Source organism: Pleurodeles waltl, chromosome 3_1 (genome assembly GCF_031143425.1).
Source record: "Pleurodeles waltl isolate 20211129_DDA chromosome 3_1, aPleWal1.hap1.20221129, whole genome shotgun sequence".
Classification (NCBI taxonomy): domain Eukaryota; kingdom Metazoa; phylum Chordata; class Amphibia; order Caudata; family Salamandridae; genus Pleurodeles; species Pleurodeles waltl.
Window position 1 is genome coordinate 1,627,245,664 of NC_090440.1, and position 26,452 is coordinate 1,627,272,115.

A 26,452-nucleotide genomic window follows, 5' to 3' on the forward strand; every position below is an offset into this window, starting at 1 on the left:
TAGTGAGTCCATGGAGGCTCTGCCACGGTCTTAATGTGGAGCCTGGATCGCTGCTGCTGGACCACTGCTTTGGTGGCCAACCTCCACCGGGAGTCTGGCGGCCGCAGGACCGTAATGAGGGCCTTAGCCTCAAAGGTAGCAGTTGTCATAAGCAGTGATCAATAAATATCACTAAACTCATTATGTGCATTGTTGTCTTCTATACAGCACTTCTTTCTCCTGTGAAGTAGTAATTTCGAAGATGTTTTGAAATCACATACCTTGTAACTTCTTTATTTTCCCCTCCAAAAGCAGCTACAGTTCTAATGGCTGAAAGAACTTCATCAGCAACAGCTCCAGCTTTCGCATACGCCTCTAATTCTTTACCTGTGAGTTTTGCCACAGCCTATGGAGAATACAAATACCAAATCAATTAGTTAGATTACACAGTCAGCATTGCCTTGGCACAAATGTTACTAAAGGTATTTATCTTTATCAACAAAACATTATTGAATTTTAAAATTAGTGAAACCAGCATACACCAAATCATGCATGTATTGGGCAGACATTGATTGTGTTAGTAATTATGTAGTTCAGGAAAGCTCTTTCAAACTCTTTAAATAGAGGTCTTCATCCTCATTTACTATCACATTTTTGTTTAAAATATTTTGCAGTTTGTCACTTTTCAACACTTCACAGGTTATAAAGCAGTTGTATTATTTTAAATTTCAAGGCGAAAAATGATGATAAAAGAATCTGTAGAGTTCTCAGGAGAGTCACCAAACATGACTCTCAATCTACTGCCAAGGCAAAGCTCCCACTCTCAATAATCAAAAGCTACGTGCTAAAATATGTTTCAACCATGGAGGCTGGGACTTCTCTCAGTACAATCTTCATTTCTCCATAAATTCTACACTCTTTTTGAGTTCTCATTTGATTCTATTTTCATCCTTTTTGATGTTATTACTGACGCAATAAAGGACTCTCTCGCTGACGTGAAGCCAAAGATGCTGAGTGAATATTTGAACACATTCCTCCCTTTATATGCCTTTCCTTAAATCACATGGAAACTCTAGAGAGCTCGTTAAGTATCGAGAGTGTTGCTTATATCTTGGAGATATAAACTGTCATAAAATGGTTGTGAACAATTATTGAGAAGTGAATTCACAAAGGAATGCTTTGATGTGTCTCTGAAAATTTCTCAGGCCACATTCAAGTCCTTCATTTTAGGCCCATTAAGTTAATTTAGACAGTGATGAACCATATATAAATCAGCCTCTGCTCTGATAGGATGTCAGGTAACTTCCAAACAGCAACAGAATCAACCCAAGGCTAATTAAGACTTGGCAGTGAGTGATAGCTTGAGTCTTACGGCATGTTAGTAAGAGATGATTTAGGATAGTACTTCAGAATTCACACAAATAAGCAATTTCCCAGTTGTTTTTGGAACAGGAGTTTCTAAATCTGCTCTACAAATATACGTCTACCAAATATTAGTAGCTTTGAAGTCAGAATATTTAATCTGTTCAGATCCTTCCACACATTTGTATTTCCCCCAATAGTTGGAGTTCTGTGGGTATGAATAATAAATCTGACCCCTCCAAACATATTATCTTTCCTCAATTTGTGTTGACCCTGAGGTAGAATAATGCATTTGACCCTGCTGTAAAGAAACACATTTTTCCAAAGTTTAGAAAGACAGCGATTATAATAGTTAATCTGAGCCCCCCCAAAAAAATATGCACTTTCCACAGTATAATTAGGACTAGAGTTAGAATAATGAAACAGTCTCCCCAAGCATATGTACTTTCCCAGAGTTTGTGGGACTGGAGATAGAAGAGTATACCGGACCATCCAAGAAATACATCCGCTTTACCTAATTTATGCTGGACTTGAGAATAGTAAATCTTGCTCCCACCTTCAAATATTTAGATTCTCCAAACGGTAGCAGGACTGAGGATAGGATCATAAATCTGACCTCCCACACCAGAATGGTGCACTTTCCTCAATGTAAGCATAACTAGGGTTAGTATACTTACTTACATACTCACTTTCCCTAATATTGGAGAGTCTAGAGTTCAAATAGTTATTGGGATCCCCATTAATGTGCATATCTGTTTTTCAACCTTGTTGGTTTGTAGTGAGCAGAATGCATTTGTCCCCCTCATGTCTTAACTTTTCTAATGTTTACTTTACTGGAGTTAATAATGATTGAATTTTTTTTTTTGAAAAATTGTTTTTCTAAACACTAAATTGTTGTAATCAATTTTTGGTTGATTCTCCTACATTTTAAAAGTACTATATTATCGTAGTCTATACTGTGGAGTTTTACTGTTCTATATTTACAGTGTTTTTGTATTTTTGTTGTCTACATTATTTTACTTATATTGATGGAACTCATTATTTTGGCCCATGATATTGTTACCACAATATTTTTGTATCACAATACATTTTAGGTGGTATTCTGACATACAACCAGTTAATAGGTCAGAAGCAGAGTCACAATCAGTGCACCACAAGTAGCCTTAATCAGGGTAGAGAAAGAGCCCAACATATATTTTCATGATAGGCAAATTGAAGGAACACTCTTATAGAAAAAGCAAAAATCATTGACAAAATCAAATGCAAAAGGGCACTGAATGTAAGAAAATGAGAGGATGGATGAATTGTGATGCATCCTTTTCAAGCCCAAGCCTGATTACATATTTTTAAGACAGGAAATAGTATCATAGCAGAAAAGGTAGAGGGCACCTTGCTTTTGGATTTTCAGACAGCAAACACTGACCTTATATATATCCACTGGGCCTGGTGTCAAATGAATTCCCAGAGAAACAATTAAGTTAGAGGCCCACTGTGAAGAGTGGGATAACTTCAGCCCCAGTGTTCCTTTCACACTAATTGAAATACTTAATCATCATAATTTAGATCTGTATCCGTTAAATCATGCTTTACGTTCAACGTATGCTAGCTATTTTTGAAAAAAGCATACAAGAGTGTAGAGAGGCTATGAATAAAAGGATTTATTCTGCAAACATTGCTAACTTGTTGGCATCTAGACCAAAGGTAGTATCACTGATAGTCTTTGACTGTCTAATTTATTTTTTAAATGGCTCGATAACGAGAGCAAAAAAGAGAGACAAGGGCGGAACCATTCCTAGTTCCACTCTCAGGGTGAAATGGCCTTGATATATTCCCATTTGGTACTATGGAGGCAAATGGGATTACCACTGAGATGCTATTAACATTGAGAAAAATCTAGGGACAAAGCCCACAGCTTTCTCTGGAGGTTTCATTCTGCCATGTCAAGAGCTTTCCAGCATCAAGCAATAACACCTGTTCTGGAATTTCCTTTATCTTGACCTTTTCATTTAAGCCTGTTGTCATTCACATGCTACCATGTGGCAGTCTATTTTTGAAAAGCCTGGACTGGTCTGGTAAACAAATATGCAGAGCATTTGTACATATGAATCCTAGGATGTTATTGTAAACTTTAGCATCAATATTTTAGAGGGTGAAAGTCCTATAAGAAGAGTGGCATTGTGGGTCTTTATCTTATTCTGGATCACAAATATAGTGGCTACTCTCATAAAAGGCGTATTAATAACCACTAGCTTAGTGGTTTGTACAGCTAAGTAGAGCTTACAGAATAGACCAGTGAATCCACTAAGCCCTGTGTTTTAGTAGAGAAATAGTGTGATCTTGGTAGTGGTTACACTTGTCAACCCTGCTTCTGCAATGTAATAACATTGATCTTTGGAAGAGGTTTGCTCCACAGTGTATAAAAATGGTAGAACATTCTAATTTCTCTAATTTCTCTCCCCTTTTCCAATAACCTCTCCTTCATTGATCTAATGCTTATCATATAGGTATATTTTACATTGCTCTGTTAGTATGAGTGTAGTTTCTGCTTTGTTGGTAATTATGGCACAGATCGGATCCTTTATCTCATGACAATAGACTGTAGCTTGAGTCAATTTGAAATATGCAGTTTATTAAAATATAAGGAACAACCCTACCTCATGTCCAGCCTCCACAGAAACCAGTTGCCTTCTGACTACTGCCTCCACACTCTAGAATGCAGCAGCAGTAGCTTCCTGTTGCTAAGCTACAACATATCTCCCTTTCCCACCTTAACAATATACAACATAAATTAGTATTTTACTTAAGAAAACATCCTTATCAATAACACAGAATTATACATTTTTCTTCAGAAAAGATCTCTAAAACTAAGTGCATATATAATCATCATGCCATACTGGTTTGTTCCCCAATCCCTTATTTGCACTAAATTGTTCTATTTTATTTTGATCCACCTTCATGTCCATCATCACCCTCTAATCCCTCTCTTTCTCTTTCCTTTAACCACATTTTAATCTCTAACTCATTGCACAATTTTACCTTTCTGATATTCCATTTCTTCCCATCATTCAACCATACACAACTTCTCCTGATTTTTTTTTTATCACTTTGGGTTTAGACCATTTAGAGAATCCGACCTTCTGCTGTCCCATTTGAAGTGGTCCTGCCTAATCACCTTCCTTAAACTGACGCTTCATTTTCTTCAATCTGCTGTAATACCTTTCCACGTATTTATCTTGGTGCCTTGTTACCCTCTGCACCATCTAACCTCTTTTCACCATTCCTTTCTCTGTCTTCTCCATTCACCCAAGAGTAACCTTTGAACAAGCTTCCCTTCCGTTAAGGAGAACAAACCGTGTTCTCCCAGTTGCTGTATGGGGTGTGTTACGGTGGTTCCACAACATTTCCTTGATTGCTTTCTTACAGTCCAATCCAGCCTCACAAGCCAATTGTATGCATTTCTTTAGAACCCTATTAAGTCTCTCTATGAGGCCATTCTCTCTGGGATTGTATACTGTTGATTTATACCATTTTCCTTTATAAAATCCTGAAACTCTATCCGTGTGAATTGCAGGCCATTATCAGTCACAACACTTTCCAGATATCCCTCCCTTCTGAAAATCTCCTCACAAAAAGTTATGATATTGGAAGCATTTGTTTCTCTCATGAAGGCTACCTCTGGCCACTTTGAGTAATAATCCGCTAACACCACATCACATAACCCCTCAATTCCTCTGTAGCCAAATGGCCACACACATCCATTGCTAAACTGCCACGGCTTTTCTGGCAGCTTGGTAGACACAATAGGGGATTCCTCCACCCAATGACTTTTTTCACTGCACACATACATGCCATACAATGATGCACAAATCCTTCAATTTCTCTATCCATTCTGGGCCATCAGAAATCCCTGCAAGACCTTCTTTTCATTCCTCATACCTACATGACCCTCATGTAGCAACTCTATTAATCTTTTCCTCAACGCAACAGGCATAACTAATTTGTTATTCCTCCTTACTATTCCTTCAACGCATGACAACTTCTCCTACACCATCTTGCAGTCACTTAAAGTTTATTTGACCATACGATCTTGACTAACCATGTCAGTAATGCAATTCTTTATCAGCTTTAATATGTCATCTGCATCAGGGGCTTTGTCCCACTCCTCCTCAGTTATACTTCCTCCACACGCTTCATCCACACTAGCATCTAACCACTGCCCATGGTTATCATTTCCTTTATCGCTCTGAGTGTCACACAAAAGTAAACGTGACTAACAATCCACATTCACATTTTTGATACCTGGAACATATTTTGAAATAAAATCAGATTCTTGTAGGCAATACAACCACTTAGCTATACTTGAGGTAGCTTTCCCTGCACCCTTTGTTGAAAATATATCCACCAATGGTTTGTGGTCCGTTCTCATCTCAAAGGTGGTTCTCCATACATATGTTTTAAAATAGCTCATACCCCACCAGCATGCCAACACTTCCTTCTCTATGACGGAGTATGTTTTTTCCGCTCCTTTTAAAGTATGTGATGCAAATGGTACAATCCTCTTTGATCTTTTTTCCTTTGCAGAGCTCCAAGACCATAAGCTCTAGCATCAACTACTACTATTGTTTCATCTTGTGGGTCATATGGTTTCAAAGATACCGCAGGCACAATCTCGTTCCTGATGTTTTCAAATGCTTTTTTCAATCCCCTGACCATACAAACACTATACCTTTCTTTATCAAACTTCACAATTCAAACACCTTGTCAGCAAAATTCTTACATTTCAAATACTCCTCAGCTAAACCAAGGGAAGAACCAAGTTGTTCTTTGTTTATGGGTGCTGGTGCATGTTTAATGGCTTCCAACAATTTTATTTTCAGTTTGACAACCTCCCCATATAAAATATGTCCTAAGTATTCCACCTGGGCCTCCCCTAACACACATTTGTCCATCCCTACTGTAAGTCCAGCATTTTGTAACCTTTCCAAAAAACTATTCAACACTTCATCATGTTTTTCTTTGTCAATGGCCCACACCAAAATGTCATCCTGGAAAACCAATACATTTGAAATACCCCTTAACACCCTACTCATGAGCCTTTGGAAGACTGCTGAAGCTGATGCTAACCCGAAAGGTATGTATATGAACCGGAAAGCTCCCTCAGGCGTTATGAACAACGTAAGGTGTCTAGACTCTGGATGTAATCTTACTTGGTGATACGCACTAGACAAGTCTGTTGATAAAAAACAATATGCACCTCTTACACTGGAGATCATCTCATTTATATGAGGCAAAGGATGCCCTCCACACAAATCTGTTGATTGAGATCTCTTAGATCAACACACATGCATATTTTGCCGTTAGCCTTTCGTGTTAAATCTATTGGACTTAACCATTCCGATGATTCTATAGGTTCAATCACTCCAGCCGCACATAACCTACTCAATTCTTCCTACAGCGGACCCCTCTAGGCAAGAGGAACATTTCTCACTTTGTGAACCTTGGGAATGTTGTTAGCTTTGGGCACAATACGGCATTCACAATTCTCCAAACATCCTAAACTCTCACTGAATAATTTTGGGTGTTTCTTGCACTACAGATTCTTATTTACTTCCTCTGTAAGCAATACCTGTTTGGGATGATTAGGATGAGAATAATGCCTAAATATTTTTGATCCTTGCACCCTAAAAGTGCCTTCCCATTTTCCACTATATAAATTTTCCCTGTAGTGTCTCTGTTCTTGTACTCAATTTTGCTTCTGAAATATCCTAGCAATGGTAATTTCACTCTGCAATACCTTTCTGTTTCTGTGTCAGGCATCTCTAACCTGCATTCCCCCAATTTCTGCCATGTTGCCTTGTCCATTGTGGTGTAAGATGAACATGAGTCTGCCAACACCACCACAACCTGCTCATTTATTTTTTATGACACACTTGGGGGGACGATACCCCTCCTGTATTTCACCTACTACATCCCGTTGTACAACCAGCACCTCAATAGCACTCTGTTCTACCTCCTCATTTGTGTATTTTCCTTGGTCATCACATACTACATTTACAGCTTTATTCCCCTTGGTTTGGCTGTTTAACATGCAAACACGTGAAAAATGACCAATCTTTTTACAGTTAAAATGCTTTACTTTTATAGCAGAACGTGTCTGCATCTGCAGTGTGTCTAAAATTCCCACATCTATAGCAGCCTTTCTCTTTTTATTCATGGATGATTTAGCCATTAGTACTGGTCCCTCTTTTGATCTTTGTACCACATTTACGTTAGTTTCTTCATTATGTCTATTCCCACTATGTTCTTTCACACATCATGATGTGTTTTCCATGTGTCTCGCAATATTTAGTATTTTCTGCAATGAAGGATCTTTTAATTCTAATAGTTTTTTTTGTATCTTTACATTGCTGGTTATGAACTGGTCTCTTCTAATTTATTCATTCATATCTTTAAATTTGCATGTGGCAGCTAATGTTCTAAAAACTGCAATATATTGCTCCACACTTTCCCTTGGCTGTTGTGATGTTGAAAAAAACTTGTGCAGTTCAACAACTACACTTAACTTTTTGCCATAATTTTCCCCCAAGGCTATCATGGCATGTAAATATCCATCATTCTCTACTTCTTCAGAGTCTGAAATGTCTTCGCCATCCCCTTCATGGTTTGTGGTCACTGTTTGTGACGGTTTCGGTGACGTTTTTAACACCTTCCTTCCTTCTATGCCTAAGTTGTGCTTCAGCAATGCTAACTTTCTTGCTGAAGGAAAAACCTCAAGATAGGTTTCAAAGGATTCTCTCTAATCTTCCCACATTATGACTGGTGAACCTGGATTTTGTAAAAACTTTGAAGGTGCCATTACCGATGAGGTATCCATTTTCTTAAATGTACAAATTTTGTTTGTTGTTACTCTCTTTCCGTGTTTTACCAGACACAACTGTAACACCTAACCCAGATATGCCACTTTGTAACTATAATGACATTTTAGGCAGTGTCTGTCTTACTCCTGAAATAACTAGGACAATACTTGGTACAGTATCAGAGTTATTTTTTTTTTAAATAACAAATTATTATAAAAAACTTAGTCGCTGCTGTCTCGACAATTTCCTGCTTGCTCCTCATTTGTTGTTCATAGACGATCTCGTCAATGCTTGACAAACCTCCTTCGTTAAAATGAGGCTGATCACAACGTTATTTCCTTCCTTCATGCGCTTTGTTTCCCAGTACATTAGCAACCACGCTGTGCCGTCATCCTATACATAGCATCCTGACGCAGGTTATCCTGATGTCTTCCACTCTCCAGTGGCGTTGCTACTCCTTAGCAACCACGCTGTGCCATCATCCCCTACATCACGTCCTGACCCATATTCTCCTGAAGCCTTTTGCTGTCCCATGGTGTTGCTGCTGAATCTCACCCCTCTGTTTATTTCCAAACTCGCTTGCCAGTGCAATAAGGTGGCAAGTTCCAGGTGCATGTTCTCCACACGTGCTGTTCCACACACGCTGGCTCTTCCCTTTCCAGGCTTTCTGACCTTTAAAAATGTTCACACCGCATACATGAGGCATGCTTGCCAACAGCAACAGTAAGAATAATGCCAAACGAATGAAGACGCGATCCCAACTCCCGATCTGATTAATGTAACAAGTTTTTTCGAATTCACTCACTGCTGTTCAAAACTTGAGACAAGCTGTCGTATTAGCCTTCCCAATTTAGCATGCATGAGTCAGGGGTCATCCTCCTGCTTTAGTTTCCATTTCTTTATCTCTCTCCTTCACTCAGAATCCGCTTTGATCAATATCCCATCCCCGTCACCATTTTCTTGTGACAAAAAGACGGTAGCTTGAGTCAACTTGAAAAATGCACTTTATAAGATATAAGGAACAACCCCACCTCATGTCCAGCCCCCATAGCAACTGGTTGCCTTCTGACTACTGCCCCCACACTCTAGAATGCAGCAGCAGTGGCATCCTGTTTGTTAGAAATGGGGCTTTGGTTGGCAGTCAGGTTAACCCATGTCCAAGCAAGGACCCTCACTCTTGTCAGGGTAAGTCACACACAATCCAAATTATTCTGTGCCCACCATCTGGTAGCACGGCACTGAGCAGTCAGGCTTAACTTAGAAGGCAATGTGTAAAGTATTTGTACAATAAATCATGCAATAACACAGTATAGCACCACAAAAATACACCACACAGTGTTTAGGAAAATATATAATATTAATCTAATAAGATGCAGGTCAAAACAATTAAAATGCAATAAGTATATGTTGAGATATCACTGTAAAAGTGATTTAAAGTGTCTTTAGTTTTTTAAAAATAATAAATGTATTTTTCAAGCACAAAGTACCTGGTTTGCGTTTAAAATCTCCGCAAACAACCGCAGAGGAGGAGATGCGTGGAAAACAGGGAGGTGTGCATCAATTTCTCGGGCTGCACACGGTGATGCATCATTTAGTTTTCACTCAGGGAAGGCTTTGCGTCGATTTCCGGTGCTCGGTAGGGGATCCTCTTCAGGTTGCTGGGTTTTTGGACTCCCTGCGGATGATGCGTTGTTTTCCGTCACTGACAGGACGAAATCACAGGGACTGCGTCAATCTGGTGGGCGTTGCGTGCAAATTTCTACCGCACGGCAGGCGCTGCATCGATTCCTCTCTGGAAGTCAGGCTGCGTTGTTCCGGTTCGGCTATGAGTCCATCCAGTTGGCCGTGCATGAAATTTCCGGTCGCTTCTCTGCTGCTGCGTCAATCTTCTCATTGAGAAGTCAGGCTGCATTGTTCCAGTTCGGTGTGCAGCAAATTTTTCACCACGATGAAGGCTGTGCATTGTTGTTGGCAGGCTGTGCATCGATTTTCACCGCACAAGGAGTCCTTCTTGTATAGATAAACCTCGATCCAGGCCCTTGGAGAGCACTTCTCACCACAGCCAGAGAGCAGTAGGGCAACAGCAAGGCAGCAGTCCTTCACAGAAAGCAGTCAGGTGAGTCATTTGGGCAGCCAGGCAGTTCTTCGTGGCAGGATGCAGGGTCTGGTTCAGGTTCTCTTCTCCAGGAAGTGTCTTGTCAGGTAGAGTGTCTACCTCAGAAGTGTCTGAGTTGGTAGGGGCAGAGGCCCTGTTTAAATACCCAAATGTGCCTTTGAAGTGGGGGAGACTTCAAAGAGTGGCTTAGAAGTAGGGGGTGTGGCAGTCCTTTGTGTGAGGGCAGGCTACTGTCCTTTGACATGTAAGTGTCAAGCCATCCACCCTCTCAGCCCAGGAAGACCCATTCCAAATGCAGATGTATGCAAGTGAGGCTGAGTATCCTGTGTTTGGGGTGTGTCTGAGTGAATGCACAAGGGATCTGTCAACTGATCCCAGCCAGTTGTTGGATTGTAAGGCACAGAAGGATTTAAATGCAGAGAAATGCTCACTTTCTAAAAGTGGCATTTCTAAAATAGTATTATTAAATCCAACTTCACCAGTCAGCAGGATTTTGTATCACCATTCTGGCCATACTAAATATGACCTTCCTACTCCTTTTAGATCAGCAGCTACCACTCAAACAGTATATGAGGGTAGCCACAATGTTAGCCTATGAAAGGAGCAGGCCTCACAGCAGTGTAAAAACGAATGTAGGTGTTTTGCACTACCAGGACATGTAAACTACACAGGTACATGCCCTGCCTTTTGCCTACACAGCACCCTGCCCTATTGGTGACCTAGGGCATTCCTTAGGGGTGATATGTAGAAAAAGGGGAGTTTTAGGCTTGGCAAGTACTTTTAAATGCGAAGTCGAATTGGCAGTGAAACAGCGCACACAGGCCGTGCAATGGCAGGCCTGAGACGAGGTTAAAAAGCCACTTCAGTGGGTGGCACAATCAGTGCTGCAGCAACACTAGTAGAATTTAATCTACAGGCCCTGGGCACATATAGTGCACTTTACTAGGGATTTATAGATAAATTAAATAATCCAATTGGGTATGATCCAATGTTATCATGTTTAAAGGGAAAGAGCACATGCACTTTAGCACTGGTTAGCAGTGGTAAAGTGCACAGAGTCTTAAAACCAGCAAAAACAGTATCCAAAAGGTGGAGGGAGGCAGGCAAAAGGTTAGGGGTGACCACCCTAAGGCTATCAGGTCTAACACTGTTCCTAAGATACAACACTTTAGTTGAGTTATTTTGATCAATCTGCAAAGAGGACATTTTTTCATATTTTGTCTTGGGTGCCTCAAGGTCTTTTTCTAATGTAAGTACTTCTCAATGGCAAAATGTGTGCTGATTTCCCATTGCCTCTATATATAGCTTCCTTATGACTTCATTGAGAGCATCATATGTTTTTCCCTAGAGAATTTCGCCATTCTTGGCAATCTCTAAGTATTCTCTAAGATGGTCACTATAGTTTTTTTAACTATACAATCTGTATTTAAAGAGAATATAATATCCAGCACTTTCTTACAAACTGGCTGTTTGTGAGGTCAACTGTTCAATAGTATTGGGGCATGATGGGACATGGATCAGCCACCCCACTTCTACTTCTGGGGCCCATAGAAAAATACTATAACTAATTAGCTCATGGTTTAGAGAAAGGAATTGCAATGCATGTGTGAAAATGCATACATGCTTTAGTGTTGGACTGTGGGCTGAGATTTTTCTTTCTTCACTCATTTAGAGAATACTCTTGAAGCACTCATAGTAACACACCTGATCTATTATTTTGGCTCAGCCCACACAAAGCTAAAATTCGCACAAATGTCACCTCTCCAGTTGTAATACAGCTAGAGTTTAAAGAAATTCAATCTAGCTTGTGCTAAGTTATGGGGCTAAATCCTTGTGACAGTTAGCGGCCTACCTACATATGTGATTAAGATAATCACCTACATGCCCTCTTTATCCCTTTTGCAGTCAAAAAGTTGGAATACTATGTAACTATGAATAAATATCACCACCCATAAAATGCCACAGAAGAGATGAATCTCATTCTTAAATATATGCCTTGTATGTGAGTCTTGTTTTGTCTTGTATCAACAAATCTCTTAGACGATAGATAAATCTGAATAGGATCAAGATATTTAATGCCAAATTTCAGTCTCTACTGAGGCAGAAACTATTCCTCAGCCATTGTCAAACCGCCCTCGGTAGTGTCCCCAAGTCTTCTCAGTGCCCCTTTCATGTCATGGGTCCTTCAGGGGCTTTGTGTTTATTAGTAATTGTTGGTCTTGGTTGTGGAACTACTCATATGATGAGTCTAAGAACCAGAAAACTAACCTACAGCTCCTCTATCAACTTCCTTTCCCTGTAATAAACTTATTTGAACAACTTTTCAACATAGTCACACAACTACATTATCATCAAGAAATTAGAACAGGTCTCCCATGGAGTGGACTTTAGGCATCCAGATTACAACTAAGCAACTGGGTCCTTGGGGTTTTCCAACTCATGGATTTAGGCAGTCTCTGAGGCACTAGTTCCTCTGTCCCCTCTGGCACCTCACCCTTTAGGGCCTCATCTTCATCTGCCTTAGGCCTATACTGAGCAGTTTTGTTGCCTCTTGACCTCTAAAATGGTTTGTCCATTTATACATATGTTTCCTTTAGAAAGCAGTTTATTCTAAGTGGCTTAAAACGTGTTTATCTCCGCAGCATCATATGTGATATATCTTGGAACTCTGTTAATATAAAGTCTTGAAACAACATTTCCTCTGTTGTTCTGGCAACTTTGAGTACCTCCTCTTTTTCCTAAAAGTAACAGAATTTTGCCAATACATCTCTCAGCCACAGAGAATTATGTGGTATCTTCCAGCTCATTTTTTATAACTCTTATGAAAGCAAACTTCATCTTGATATTGTCCAAGTAAAGATGAAAACAGATGCATAGCAAAGCACCTCTGAGCAGGCCCACCACCATTCTTGTTCCATTTTCTTCTGTTTTACATGTGTTCTCTTCAGCTCTCGTTACCCCTGTCTCTATCTGAGAGTAAGTTATCCATTGTTATCTGCCATGTGGGCCTCCAAACTATCTACCTTCTTTAAAGATCAAGCACTCTTGAAGACAATTAATCCATATTGTATCGCAAAACCTCAATCTTATCTCCCTGGTCAACTCTTTGGTCATGCAAACTCTTGTTTATATCGCCACTTAGTTCTTCCCAAAGTTCCCTCTTAAATGTTACTAGTAAATCAATAAGATCTCCTTTTGTCATGCAGACATTTATTCCGCATGATTGGAGTTTTTGTGTGTTTGAATATATTATCTGGTTTTTGGTACTTCAGTCAGAAATGTCAGAAGACATTTTTGCCTACTCTTCCTTCTGCAACATTCCCTTAGGGCAGTGGTCTCCAAACTTTTTAATGCTGCGCCTCCCCAATTAAAAATTTTAAATCATTGGGCCCCCCTCAGAATTTTTCACAATTATTTTATAAAAATGGCAATATTTAAATATGTCTAGATGTATTTAAACATTGCAGTTAAGTACTATTGCCTTTTTTAAAAAGCAATAACATGTTTCTGATTAAAACAAATCACTGTTATCTTTGTAATGCTTATTTTAGCCAGAGCCTGGAGCCCCCCTGGGATCACTTGAGGCCCCCCTAGTGGGGCCCGCCCCCCAGTTTGAAGACCCATGTCTTAGGGGTTTGTGTGGTTGGGCTTCTAAATACTCTATAACAGGCAGGAGCTATGGAAATGTGCGTAGGCGCTCTTGAGATCATGATTTTATGTGTGGGCTTTTTTCTGAAGTTATAATCTGAGGTGTGTTCAGGCCAAGCTTTTGTCAAATATAATTTGTGAATTTTGAATTTTTCAGTAGTGTTTTGCCATGCTTGGAAAACATGTGATCACTGATATTGATGGTTTCAAATGGATGGGGTGAAGGTGAGACTCCTGTCATTCATTCCATGATCTCATTCCATTAGGGGTCTCAATGTCTTTGGCTTGGGGTTGAAGCTTTCTCATATCGGGTAAAAGTCACTCACTCATTTAAATGCCTAAAGTGTCTTTCAAAGTCTGTTCTTATTCCCAAGTAATTTGATAATTTTCTTGTTATCTCTATGCCCTACAGCAGTATGCATCCATGTGCTCTCCAGTTGCTCTCTATATCTCTTTTATTATACTTTTTCACCTGCTCTTCTGCTTTCCATCTACATTGCAGACTACCCATTCACCACCCTTCTTCTAGCAGCTGTTAATTTCTGATCTCTACACAGTGCATCTAATGCCATGGGCAGCACTTGCTATATTTTTCTCCCTTTGGTTAGTAGTGTGAAGTCAATAGCATCAACTGGCCATTAGGGGTATTGTGTCAGGAGAGCAAGAGCATATTGTTATTGCTTGTTCTTTCTCAGCCTTCTCCACACCTCTTGCATTCTGCACCAGTCACCATCTTAGAGTTCAGCTGTACAGAAGGGACACTTGAAATTCTTGCTGAGCAGCCCCCAGGAGTATCTCACAAACTCTCCAATAGCTCCATTGCATGGCCTTCAGGTTACAATGCATAATGTTGTCTTTCATTTCACCACTCCTCAAGGATTAACAGTAACATTCTAGGCAAAGGCAGGTACTTCACTAGAGAGCATCCATTCACCTGAGAGCAATGCCCTGTCACCCATAAAAATGCATATATAGAACCAGTCATAATACTGAGGCCTGTCGATACATTATTAAGTATCATCAGGACCCTTAGCATAGTGTATAGATTTCTACTGCTGAAGGACCAAACCTAACAGCTTGCAATTCAGGAAACTTAAGAAAATCAATCTATTCAGACTTAGCCGAACTTACACGAAGGCAGTTGTGAATTTCAGGCATAGTTATCACTTGAATGCTTTTCAAGCGATTTGAAGTAACCATAAGAGGCATCTAGCACTACATAACACTTCCATAAATAAGTAAAACGGTGGAGCTAAACAAGTAATTCCTACTGTTTCTCACTTCCAAGTGATCTTAAGTCTGCTTTGAAAATGTTTCAGTCGATGCATTGTGATGTCTTATTCAAGTAAATGTAAAATAGATCTCTGGTTTGTTAACTGTAATTGAATTAAGCTCCATCATTGGAATCTTTTGCTATTTATGTTGTCCCTTTCGTCTTTCCCATCTAGTTGATTTGTGACTAACAGCTCACCAGTTCAAATCCTAGCATGAGCTAATCAGCCTTTTACCATTTGTGGTAAATAAATTGCTAGGTAAAAAAAACACCTATTATGTAACTTAGCATTATAATGTAAAGTAAGGTCTTCTGATCACAACCTACCAGGGTTTATACTAAGATATATCTAGTTTGGTTGTTGGCTCAGGTGACATGGAATGCCCTGCAGTGCTGGGGCATGAATACAACCCTGTCAATTTCAGTGGTCTAGTGTTATATGTCTCACACCCAATGAACAATAGATAAATGCTGGAAGGAAGCACACAACCATACAGATCAACTATCATATTTGTCCTGGCGTTTAATTATCCGGTTTCTGGGATATTTTCTTCACTCTTTGCAACAGAAAAACATCGGTAGCTACAAGTTTGGCCATTTGTGACTCATCTCTCTGATGCATCGCTCTAAGCCTGCAATGCATCAGAATTCCATGGTAACGCAGGTGTAGGAAATGACGTTGTGGTTTATACATAGTAAAGTGACCAGCTGAAGTCACTTTACATTTCCCAATTAATGTAATAAACGATTTTGTCTATTGTTAGTGGCCATAGACATGTCCCTATTTAAACATTGGGGGGGCCTAAAGCAGCATGGGGCCATGAGACCACATATATCACCAACTAAAGCAGCATAGGTTTGTCACACCTAATTAGATGAAAGTTACACATAAGCAGACTATGGTTAATGTAATGTCACACATAGGCATACTGTAGACTTGTCAGCTTTACTTCCTGGCCCATTAGAAGTGTGTTCAAGGTGAGTATTCCTCAAAGTATTGCACTTATACATTTTCCCCACACAATAGGGCAGTTGTGTCACTCAGACGTCACCTCTGTTGCATGACGCATTGCTGAATTTGCGCTTGTCCTAAACCCAAATTTAGTCATGCATCCCTTTTGATCAAGTTGCCCTGCGCCTACCTTCCCACTGATTTGTCAGTTTTACTGCCTCACTGTGGGGGCTTGCACTATGGTGTGCCGTGTTGTAGGTACAATGCACCCAAAGCGTTACGAACTGTCTTAGCGCAGCGATGGGTCAGTCCTTGTATATAAGCCCCTCAATTCGTAATTGTGACACTGCACAGAAAACACTGCCCCACTCGTAATCAAACCCTAAGTAGACAATGGAGCACTGGATGGACAAAAAAATGCAAGTCATTTTTGTAGAGATTTTATACTGAAAGTGTAAAGATAGTTTGCTGTACAATGTGAATAGTGCTATTGTGAAAGTTAATGTATAATTTTTGTGTATTTGATTTAATAACTATGGGGCATATTTACAAGGTTTTGGCACAAGGCAGTGCCACAAGACTTCTTGCTGCGCTGCCCTGTGTCAAAAGAAAAGGGCAGGCATGTGCCATATCTATATGATAAGGTGCATTCCTGTCCTTTTCCGCTGCGCTGGCACTCAATGGGAAGCCATGCGCCAAAAAGGCACCCTTGCACTATAGGGCAATGGTGTCTGCATTGCAGGATAGTTGTTTATGTGCAGGAAGGGACACCTTCCTGTCCAAAAACAATCATGAGAGGTGTTATCATCTTTCTCTGTGTGCTGAAGAATGACAAGGAGATTATAAACGTATTTCTTACCGTGCCTCCCTTACGCCTCTCCTGGGGAGACGTAGGCTTTTGATGCATTCCCAGCTTTACGAAATTTTGTAAATCTGGGAATGTGTCAAATGGCATGGGTGTAACGTGGAAACACCCACAGTAACGCCCATGACATGCCTCCCTGTTGCAGGGCGAGGCAAAACAGTGACTTGAATCAAAAATGACAGAAATGTTCACAAAATATATCTTAAAATGGTAACAGGAATAGAAACATTGGACTATTGTTTTTATTATACCTAGAATCCAGAAGAATATTAATATATGAAATCCATATAGGGAATTCTCCCACACAACAAATAAAGATCACGATGGACTGTCCTTGTGTAAATGTGCTTTAAAATTCTTAGGTGCTGGATTTGATATTTTCTACACAGAAAATACAATCAGGGCACATTAAAGAAATAGGTTAAGAGATTGACATGTAACAATGGCCAAGTGGAAGAAAAACAACTTGACGAGAATAACATAATATGATGGTGCATGTGGACTACCTTATATAGTTTGTCAATGCCTACCACCAAAATCAATTACTTGCTTAATTCACATTTATTTTAATGTCTTGTTTTCATAGTCAGACCAAATATTTCATCTGTATTCTTCATGCAAGTAACATGAGTAACATGTTTCAAGTAAATACCGCCTAATCAGAGGATATACTTCTGTGTGGCTATCTGTAAAAAAATATCAAACATACTTTACCAACAATCAGACGCTGATTTAGATGTAGGTTGGAGTTCATATTCAATCAGGACATCCCAGCAGGTGCAGTTTATCCGCCAACTACATGATTAACACTTGCTAAATAACAAGTGGAAGGACTACTCTATGACATATTCTGGCTCCCCATACACAAAGAAGCAGAATTCATATTGCTCACCCACACTTTCAAGGTACTACATAAAACTGGCCCAGCACACCTCAACAATTGCATCTACTTTCACAATACTTCCTGAAACTTCTACTTGCCCAAGCTCCTACTTACAAACATCCTATACATACAGAAAACCAGATCTGGTAGTCAAACCTTCTTCTACTTTCCTCCTAAAGTTTGGAATGACCTGTCACTACACAGAAGAGCCTCCTCCTTACTTACTGTATCCTGCAAGACGCTAAGGCCGGATTGTTTTAGGTCGTCTCACTAGGCTATAGGTTTGGCTAAACTGACACTGCTCAGTGCCAGGATACTTTCCGGGTGATAGTGCAGTCTGCAAATCTGCAAAACATGGCATAACATAGCATAACACAAATATGACTGTTGTGTTTTCTGAAGGGAATGTGGGACATTGTTAGATTTTATAATCTCACCCATGTTAAGGTTAGACTTCACACCTGCTGTATTATTTACACCTCTGATGTCAAAACAATCAGTTTCACTTCAATGTTAGGAATTTTGAACACAAACATTTGTGTAACTTCATAACCTAGAATTTAAGGAAACAACAGTCTCACAACCACCTCATAGGAGAATCGTATAGTTTGCATTGAGTCATGCACACCAGCCACATGCTTTGCAAATAAATACTTACAAGGGCCATAAATGCAGCTCCAATTCCAATGAGAGGACTGACTGCAATGATCACCAAAGTGAGCTTCCAACCACTGACAAATCCCAAGAGGAAGCCAGCAATGAAAGTGGTGAAGCGCTGGACAAAGATCCCCACCTGATCAGCGATTGCATCGTTAATTTTGTTAATGTCACTGCAAAGGAAGTGGAAATATTTGATTGCATTAACACATTGTTTTTCCATTCCCTGCATAGCAGAATACACAATCTTGTGTTGGTCAAAGAGAAAGGCATTTTTTGGCGTGGAACTCATCACCATTATTAATACTTATGTACAGGTACCCAATTCCAGTGAAAGAAGGGAAAACCTAATTATATGCAAATCTATTTTTCACTTTCTTCCCCCTCTCCTATTTGTATTTGCTTTAAACCTCTGGTATTTTGCTCTTCTCAACAACTTTGGCATGCTGAACAGGTTCAGACATATGTGCTCTATTTAAAGGGATAGGTGTTTTTATTCCCAAAATGCAACAGCTGTCTCGATGGTTAGGCAAGTGCATGAGTATACCAGGCTCTCGCATTAGAAGATACAGACGTGGGAATATTGTCAACAACTGACTAAAGGATTGATTTCTCCCATTTACATCTAAAAGATAATATGTTACAGATTCTTTCAAACAGTCCTTCTAATCAGCACTTTCCTACTTTACTACAGTATGAATATAATCGAACCTTTAATACGTAACTTTGATAGGTAAGTGCATTACAAAAACACAATTAAGGCTGATAAGGAACTGCAACCAACTTTGCAACCCAGTGGAATTTACAGAATAAAGTGAGGGGTGGAGTCAGTAAAGAGATTCAGATTTTAGAGTTTAGAGTGTGGGTAAATTGACTTGTGGTATAGTTTTGTTAGCAAAAGAACATCCCCAAAAACTGGAAGTACATCATTTTGATGCAAATGAATGAAAGATGTATTGGGAATGGCTAGACCTCAGTACTAATAAATGACCAGTTTACTCTTTGAAACACACTACTTGACCCTTCTCCCAGGAGGGAATCTACATGGAACTGAGAAGGAACAAAAGCTTCCCTGAAAGCTAGACTCAAGAAATTATGCCTTGCAGTAATAGTTTTAGAGAAAGTCATTTTTAAGTATGTCTTGAATTTCTCTTTTAGCATTTTGCTCACATATTTGTACAAGATCAAAACAGGGGTTTACTCTTCTGCAAATGAAGCATTTTTGCCCACAATGAACTTCACTCCTGACCATGAGGGTAGGTGTTTTCTCCCGAGAGGACCTACCATGGACCCATGGGAAATGAAGATTTTTGTGGACCTCATAGTGGATTTGTGGGATTCCTCTTGCAACTAAAAATGGTAGATAATGGTCTGGGAAGCAGAATTTGTCAATTTAAGGACTGCAGGGCAGCGATGATGCAAGAACTTGTACACAAAATTTGGAATTAGAAATAATGTACTTGAACAACCTACCAAGACATACCCGTGGTTATTTCTATTCAGTACATTTTCCCACCCTGAAGTTGTTAGGCTGAAAATTTGGGGTTGCAGTAGGAATGCATAATCAACATACCTGACCTTATTGAGCCCTCTCCTGCTGCAGTTTCAAGACTTACAGCACACAATATCTTTAATTTCCAGAACAATTTCTAAGCCCTAAAGTACACTATTGGCAGGACCAACCATTAGCTTAAATTTGACTGTGTTCATTGGCCGTTGGACATGGAGTGTGTCAAGGTCTCAGTCCGCCACACAAAGGACATTGACATTTTTTCACTATTTTTTCCTTATTTATGGAATGTTAATAAACATCATTTTTCAGTGTTTTCCAGTGGGGTCTTTTTGTTTCGTTTATAATCTTTGATCCTTTGATTTAATTTGTGGCACTTTTCTTGTTGAATTGTCATTCGTCAACTAATTTTGATTTTACCTTGTACATTCTTTATTTTTCAATGGTCTTGCATAGCTAATTGTTGAAAATGCAGCACATGCATTTTGTTTGTGGAAGGGCTTGCTGCTCTTGCCAAAGTACCAAGGGTTAGCGAAAATGTTTCATCTTCCGCTCCAAGCTCTGTTCCACTTCATACATTAGTACATGTATTATGAAATTAAAACATCAAACCCATAGCAGAGGGACCCAACACACATTCGATTGTTGCCAAATTGTAAAAGTGGCAGATGCAGGATTGCACCACATGGAAAACATGCTCACACAAATTAGGTGACCACAGGTTAGAGTTATGGATTGCCCCAAGGATGCATCACTCGAAGTACATCTGAAATTGCATCTATATACACCACATCAAGAAAAATATTAAGAGGGAGGAAAGATTACAGTTTCCATTCTCAAAGACACCAGATACAGATTACAACATAGCAATCACTGGCACTTTTTGCAGAGGATTGGAACTTAATTCACATGGTGCTTTATTTATCTTTCAAATTGGCAAACCATGTTAGGCTACATTTCAATGATTATCTAAAGTACATAGGGTCTCAGTCCTCGTAAAAATGCACCCTTGTCAGGAGGAGCACACTGCTGAGACATACTTTTTCACAGTGATTTTTCACAGAGTAACAATTTCACTTGTGCACTGGCACCCAAGCCACATGATGCTGAAAACTCTTTCCTGGGCCACACACATCTCTAGAAGTATTGGGATGGCTGGGCCATCCCCCATTGGCTGATTTGAACTGAGAAAAGGCCAATCTGATACTCTCCTTCCTGGGCATAGACATAGCCTGTCCAGTCTGCACTGGTTTGGAAGTATGTGCCTGTGCTCCCTGGATCACCCCTGAATTTAGATGGGTCTCAGCCTCCATGTAAAACAGGCCAATACCTAACCCTACAGTAATGGTTCTGTCCTATGGAGTCCAGATTGTCTATCCATTCCTGAATGTCTTAGACCACTCCTACATTCCAGTCCACCTGTTGTGAATCACTCATATGCTTTGCTCTTTCTTACAAACTTTGCTATGTCCCTAGCCTCTATCTACCCTTCAGAAATCAGCAACCCATCCTATCTTATCCTACAGATGTCCCCTTGCCCTTGGGCTCAAATGGACAGCGTCATAGGACTCTGTGCTGTCAGAAAGAAAGCAGGTCTAGGCCTACTCTAGCTCCCTGCCTGTCCAAATAGCCATACATCCAATCTTTAGCTATCCTTTACCCGCTATTGAGGTGAAATAGCAGAGTGGGATAAGTGCAGCCACCAGCAAAAACTAATGTAAAACTATTTTTCAATACTGTTTGCTGTGCAGGGGTCTGTGTGTGTGTGTGTGTGTGTGTGTGTGTGTTTGCATATGTGTGGGCGTCATCTCTGCATGTTCCTAGGAGTGTGAGCATATGTGTGTGTGAGCATACATGTGATGATGGTGGTCCCCCAATGATGGTCACACATGCTGATGCTGGCTCCTTAATAGTGGAAATAAGTATTGGAATTTGGGGCCACACATGATATGATGGTGCCCATTCCTGGCAATATAGGTCTCCTCACAAATTGGTGGTAACTCTTGGTACATATTTCAATGGTGCCCACTTCTGGCAAAATTGTGGTTCCCCCTTATTGATGTAATTCTTGGAAAACTGGTGACATCCATGGTGTTATGGCATTCACCCCTAGTATTGCAAGCCAAACATTAATGGTTGCCCTGCTGAAAATAAGGTGGGAATCTATGGTGTGATAAGTGGTGCTCCTGGCATAATGATGGTAATGTTTGGGATAAGATAGATATGGCATGGTGATGCCCTCCACTGGTTGCTGGTGGTCAAGCATAAAAGGCAGAAAATTGAGAAAGAAGAAAGAGAAATGTAACCATGAGGATTTGATGAAAATTATAAATTGATGTATGGTCCCCAAACATGCATTTATCAAGAATGAAAAACTGGTATTTCAGGACAAATGTGTTTGTTTTATTATATAGAGTATATTTGAAAGTTGATCATCACTTGTGTCTGAAATAATATTTTTGTAACCCCTCTTCTTCATAACCTGAGTGGCTACACTGCTGTATGTCCATTTTTGTAATACACTTATTTAGGAAATTGTGCTAAAAGTGTACCATTTTGCCATCATCTTCTCAAAATGATCTTAGTGCCAGTGAACCTGTGACATTTCTGGATCAAGATTAGCTGGTACATAATGAACGTATTGGAATATTTCATAAGAGCACGTTTAAAGTCTAGAGCTTTCTAGTAAATTTATGAGAAAATGTGCTTTAAGATGCACTACTGCATCCCAGTATCTTGAACATGTTTTCTGGTGAGAACTACACTAAACTCCCCTTGCGAGAGGCATCGTTGCTTGCTCCACTCGATGCAAAGTTAGACAGGTAATACTCCACCACTTTAAAAGATCAGCAACTGCCATTTGATGCTTGTATGCCTACCATAGCAGCCTATAGCTGAATGCAGTGGCTGACACCTGAGATGAAGGTTTACAGTATTACCAGTATCAGTGAGTGGTAGCCTCTGGACAGAAACACTCTGGGCCCTGGCACTTATATATATATATATATATATATATATATATATATATATATATATATATATATATATATATATTTTTTTTTTTAGGAATTAAGCCTTGTTAATGCTGGTCCCTCAAGCAAGGTACACGAGAATTAAAAGTATGCATAGGAAATTGACACCAATGATAAATGGTGAATGTGTTGCAGTAAAACCCAGATAGTTTACAGAGGAAAACAGAGAACACTCACTACAAGCAGTTCAGGCTGTACAATACCCACAATCATAAATATGGTGTTTGTCAAAAATACGCTGCTGACTGGAAAGATCTGTCAAGCATTCATCAGCACAAGGAAGGGTTAACCCTATCACAGATGTAACCAGTTCCCCACTCACTAGTATTCACTTCTGCAAGCAACCATGTTCAGCAATGAAAACCTAATGCAAATGCTAGGTTAATGGGTATTTAGAATACCTTTCCATGTTGGGTGTTAGGTACCGAAAGCCATAAAATGACCGCAATTTCTATTACAAAACAATTGAAGGCTGTGATTTTGAAAATAGAACACCACACTGCACAACAGTATCCCTAACACATCACTGCCATGATATAAGAGCATCATCTCTATACCTGCACATAAGTATAACTCTGCTACCATCATGTAGCACAACACTGTGCATTATCTTACTACCCCACTTGTGTGATTGGCCTGACTGGGCAGTTACAAAACAGAGAAATAGTCAAACTGATGGCAAAAGCTGCAAACAAAATATTGTAAATGTGTTGGCAAATGGATGTATATAGCGCTTACAACCCCTGATGAGTTGTTGAAGCGCTTCAGGGTGTGTAGTAAAGTACTCCAGAAAACAAGGTTAGTGTTTAGTCTAGTGGTTATTGTGATTAATCATGGGCTCTCCAGAAAATGTGCATTCATTTACTCCAGTTACTTTGTGATATATTAATATCAGATAGGTGTAGTCGTAAGGGGGTGCTATGTAGTTTAGGTGAATGGTTGGTGAGATAGATAGGCTGGTGAAGATTAGGTATTGACATATTACAGAGATACAGTTTTAAAGAGGAGAGGTTGTTTTATACGAAATGAGATATCTGCTAACTGCTGAATTTTCAATAAGGATTGAGGGAGGAAGGCATGAGACTGAGAGGAGGCTATTCTCAGAAATAAAAAATATTCAGAGAATGGAAGATAAGAAGAGGGTCACTCTGAAGAAAGGAGAGGAATCAAGCAAGAGTAAGTCAAGGTCAATGTTCCCTGCAGGATTTAGGAGAATAGTGGGAGAAGGTTTTCTGAGTTAGCAACCAACCAGAGAATGTAAACTGTAAAAATACATTGGTCAACCTATGCGTTTGCACTTCCAAAAAGTGAGCCAGCTTAATTGTACTCAACGTTTAGACTTGCTTTTGAAGAATGAGTTCACCTTTGTGTTGCTCAAACAAAAAGATGCCTATCAAACATCTTTAAACAATTCTTCATTCATTCAGCCATTCCCTTCCTTTGGTCTGGACATCTTAAATACAAATACCAAAGTGCGCATTTTATTCATCAATGAGAATGGCATGCCCAATTACAACTGGTTGATTCTTGACTGCTTTGGCACTCGTCAGCTAAACTGAAGAAATGGAGTGTTCCCAGTTTCGCCGTTAAATTATTTCAAGTATTTCTATGACTTGATATGCAGTGGGAAGTAAATCTGCACCTCACCGATAAAGCCAATATGGCCAAATCACGTCTGGGTTTCCGGTGTTCTCTTTAAGATTGGAATGAGACATATGTTTGGTCTGGACTGTCTCTTTGGGGGTGAAATCAAAACTGCTTTGCCTGGGTTTGAGTTATTTTGTAATGGCACAGCTGAGCTAAAAAAAGAAGTGACAACATGCAATCACTGAAATTTATACTAAGTGATTCAGAATAATCCAGGCTTTTCAATATTCCATATTGTGTGGCCACTGAGGACATCGAAAGTGAAAGGATCTAGATAAATCCAGCGTAGGATGGTGTGAGAACTCCCATGAGACCATGTGTTTAAGGCGTTAGAGGAGAGGGTGTAACATCACAGCCTGATCTGCCAACTTTGTAATAGGAAACCAGGTTTGAGTCACAACATCAACTCAGCATCCAGTGATTCTAGGAAAATCACTTAATCTCATTGTGCCTAAAAAATGAATCTGACCTTGTGTAATGTAACTGGTGCTCATGTTAAGTGCTCCGCTGCCAATATCCTACTTCACGCTTCACAAAAACTGCCAAAACAAAGGCACCGGGTTCCTCCTCTATCTCGCTGGACTGAGGGTTCAGTAAAAGGACTAGTGCCTGTATAGCATCTCCAACTGACTTACTTTCATGGCAGGGGGTCTGCATCCACAATCCTGCATCTTCCACATAGTTTTTGAATCAGCAGGCTGCTATTGTTAAATTCACAAAGCTTTTGGCTGGGATGAAAACATTATGCACTGAAAAAAGCTAAAAGTTATGCCTGCCTAAAATGTGCATAATTTACAAAAAACAGAAGTAATATGCACCTAATACAGTGTATTGTTTCCACTATCAAAGAATGCAAGTACGTGTCGAGTGGAGAGACTTACCAAGGGCATGACCTTTAGAAACCAAAGTAACAAAGTATCAGAAGAGAGGCCAAGGCCATAGAAAGCACATATTAATGGCCAAAACAAATTGAAGTTTTGAAAATTTCAAAAAACTAAGAACAGTGTCACAATCTACAGAGAGTTCAGCTAACAGATATATTTACATGGTGTAAGTTCTGCAAAAAGACTGGTCAGGTGTATCAATCAAGTCCTTATATACAAAACGTTTATGGAAATAGATGACATATAAAGGTGAAATATCAAAAGAAAATGATATAGTAACCAACTCTTAAAAATAAGTTGGTTTGTGGATTTTCTTAGCTCTATACACATTGGGGGTAATTTTGAGTTTCATGGGTGGAAAAGCCCACCGCCAAACTCCCACGGTCAGGTTGCTGCCAGTATGCCCGCCTTACAAGTGCTCCACTGGGTCAGCGGACGGAAACAGAGTTTCTGTCCACTAGCCCAGCGGGGAACAGCCCACAATATTGACGCCGGCTCATAATTGAAGTGCAGTGCGAAGGGCACCCTGTCTTGCCAGCTCTTACATTGCGGTGCAATCGCCATGTAAAAGCTGGTGGAGAGGGGGGTTGTAATCCCTAGTGAGGCGCAGCATGCAGCGCTGCCCTGGGTGATTAGGACTGCCAGCACCGCCAGTCCCTCCAGAGGGAAACTGGCAGTGTTGGCGGTCTGACCGTGGCCGAACCGCCACGGTCATAATGTGGTGGTCTGACAGCCATCAAAGCAAGCACCAGTATACTGAAAAGTATGTAAATCATATATTATTTTA

General features: G+C 39.9%; 1 protein-coding gene across 1 annotated transcript in view; it reads right to left on the minus strand.

Annotated features, from left to right (window-relative positions):
- The window catches only part of ABCB11 (ATP binding cassette subfamily B member 11), a 443,062-nt gene that overhangs the window by 243,054 nt on the left and 173,556 nt on the right, over positions 1-26,452 (minus strand). Inside the window, exons 9-10 of the mRNA XM_069225280.1 lie at positions 18,594-18,765; positions 261-385 (exon numbers count right to left, since the gene is read on the minus strand). Of these exons, the coding sequence (XP_069081381.1) occupies positions 261-385; positions 18,594-18,765 (297 nt within the window). The remainder of the gene's footprint in view (positions 1-260; positions 386-18,593; positions 18,766-26,452) is intronic.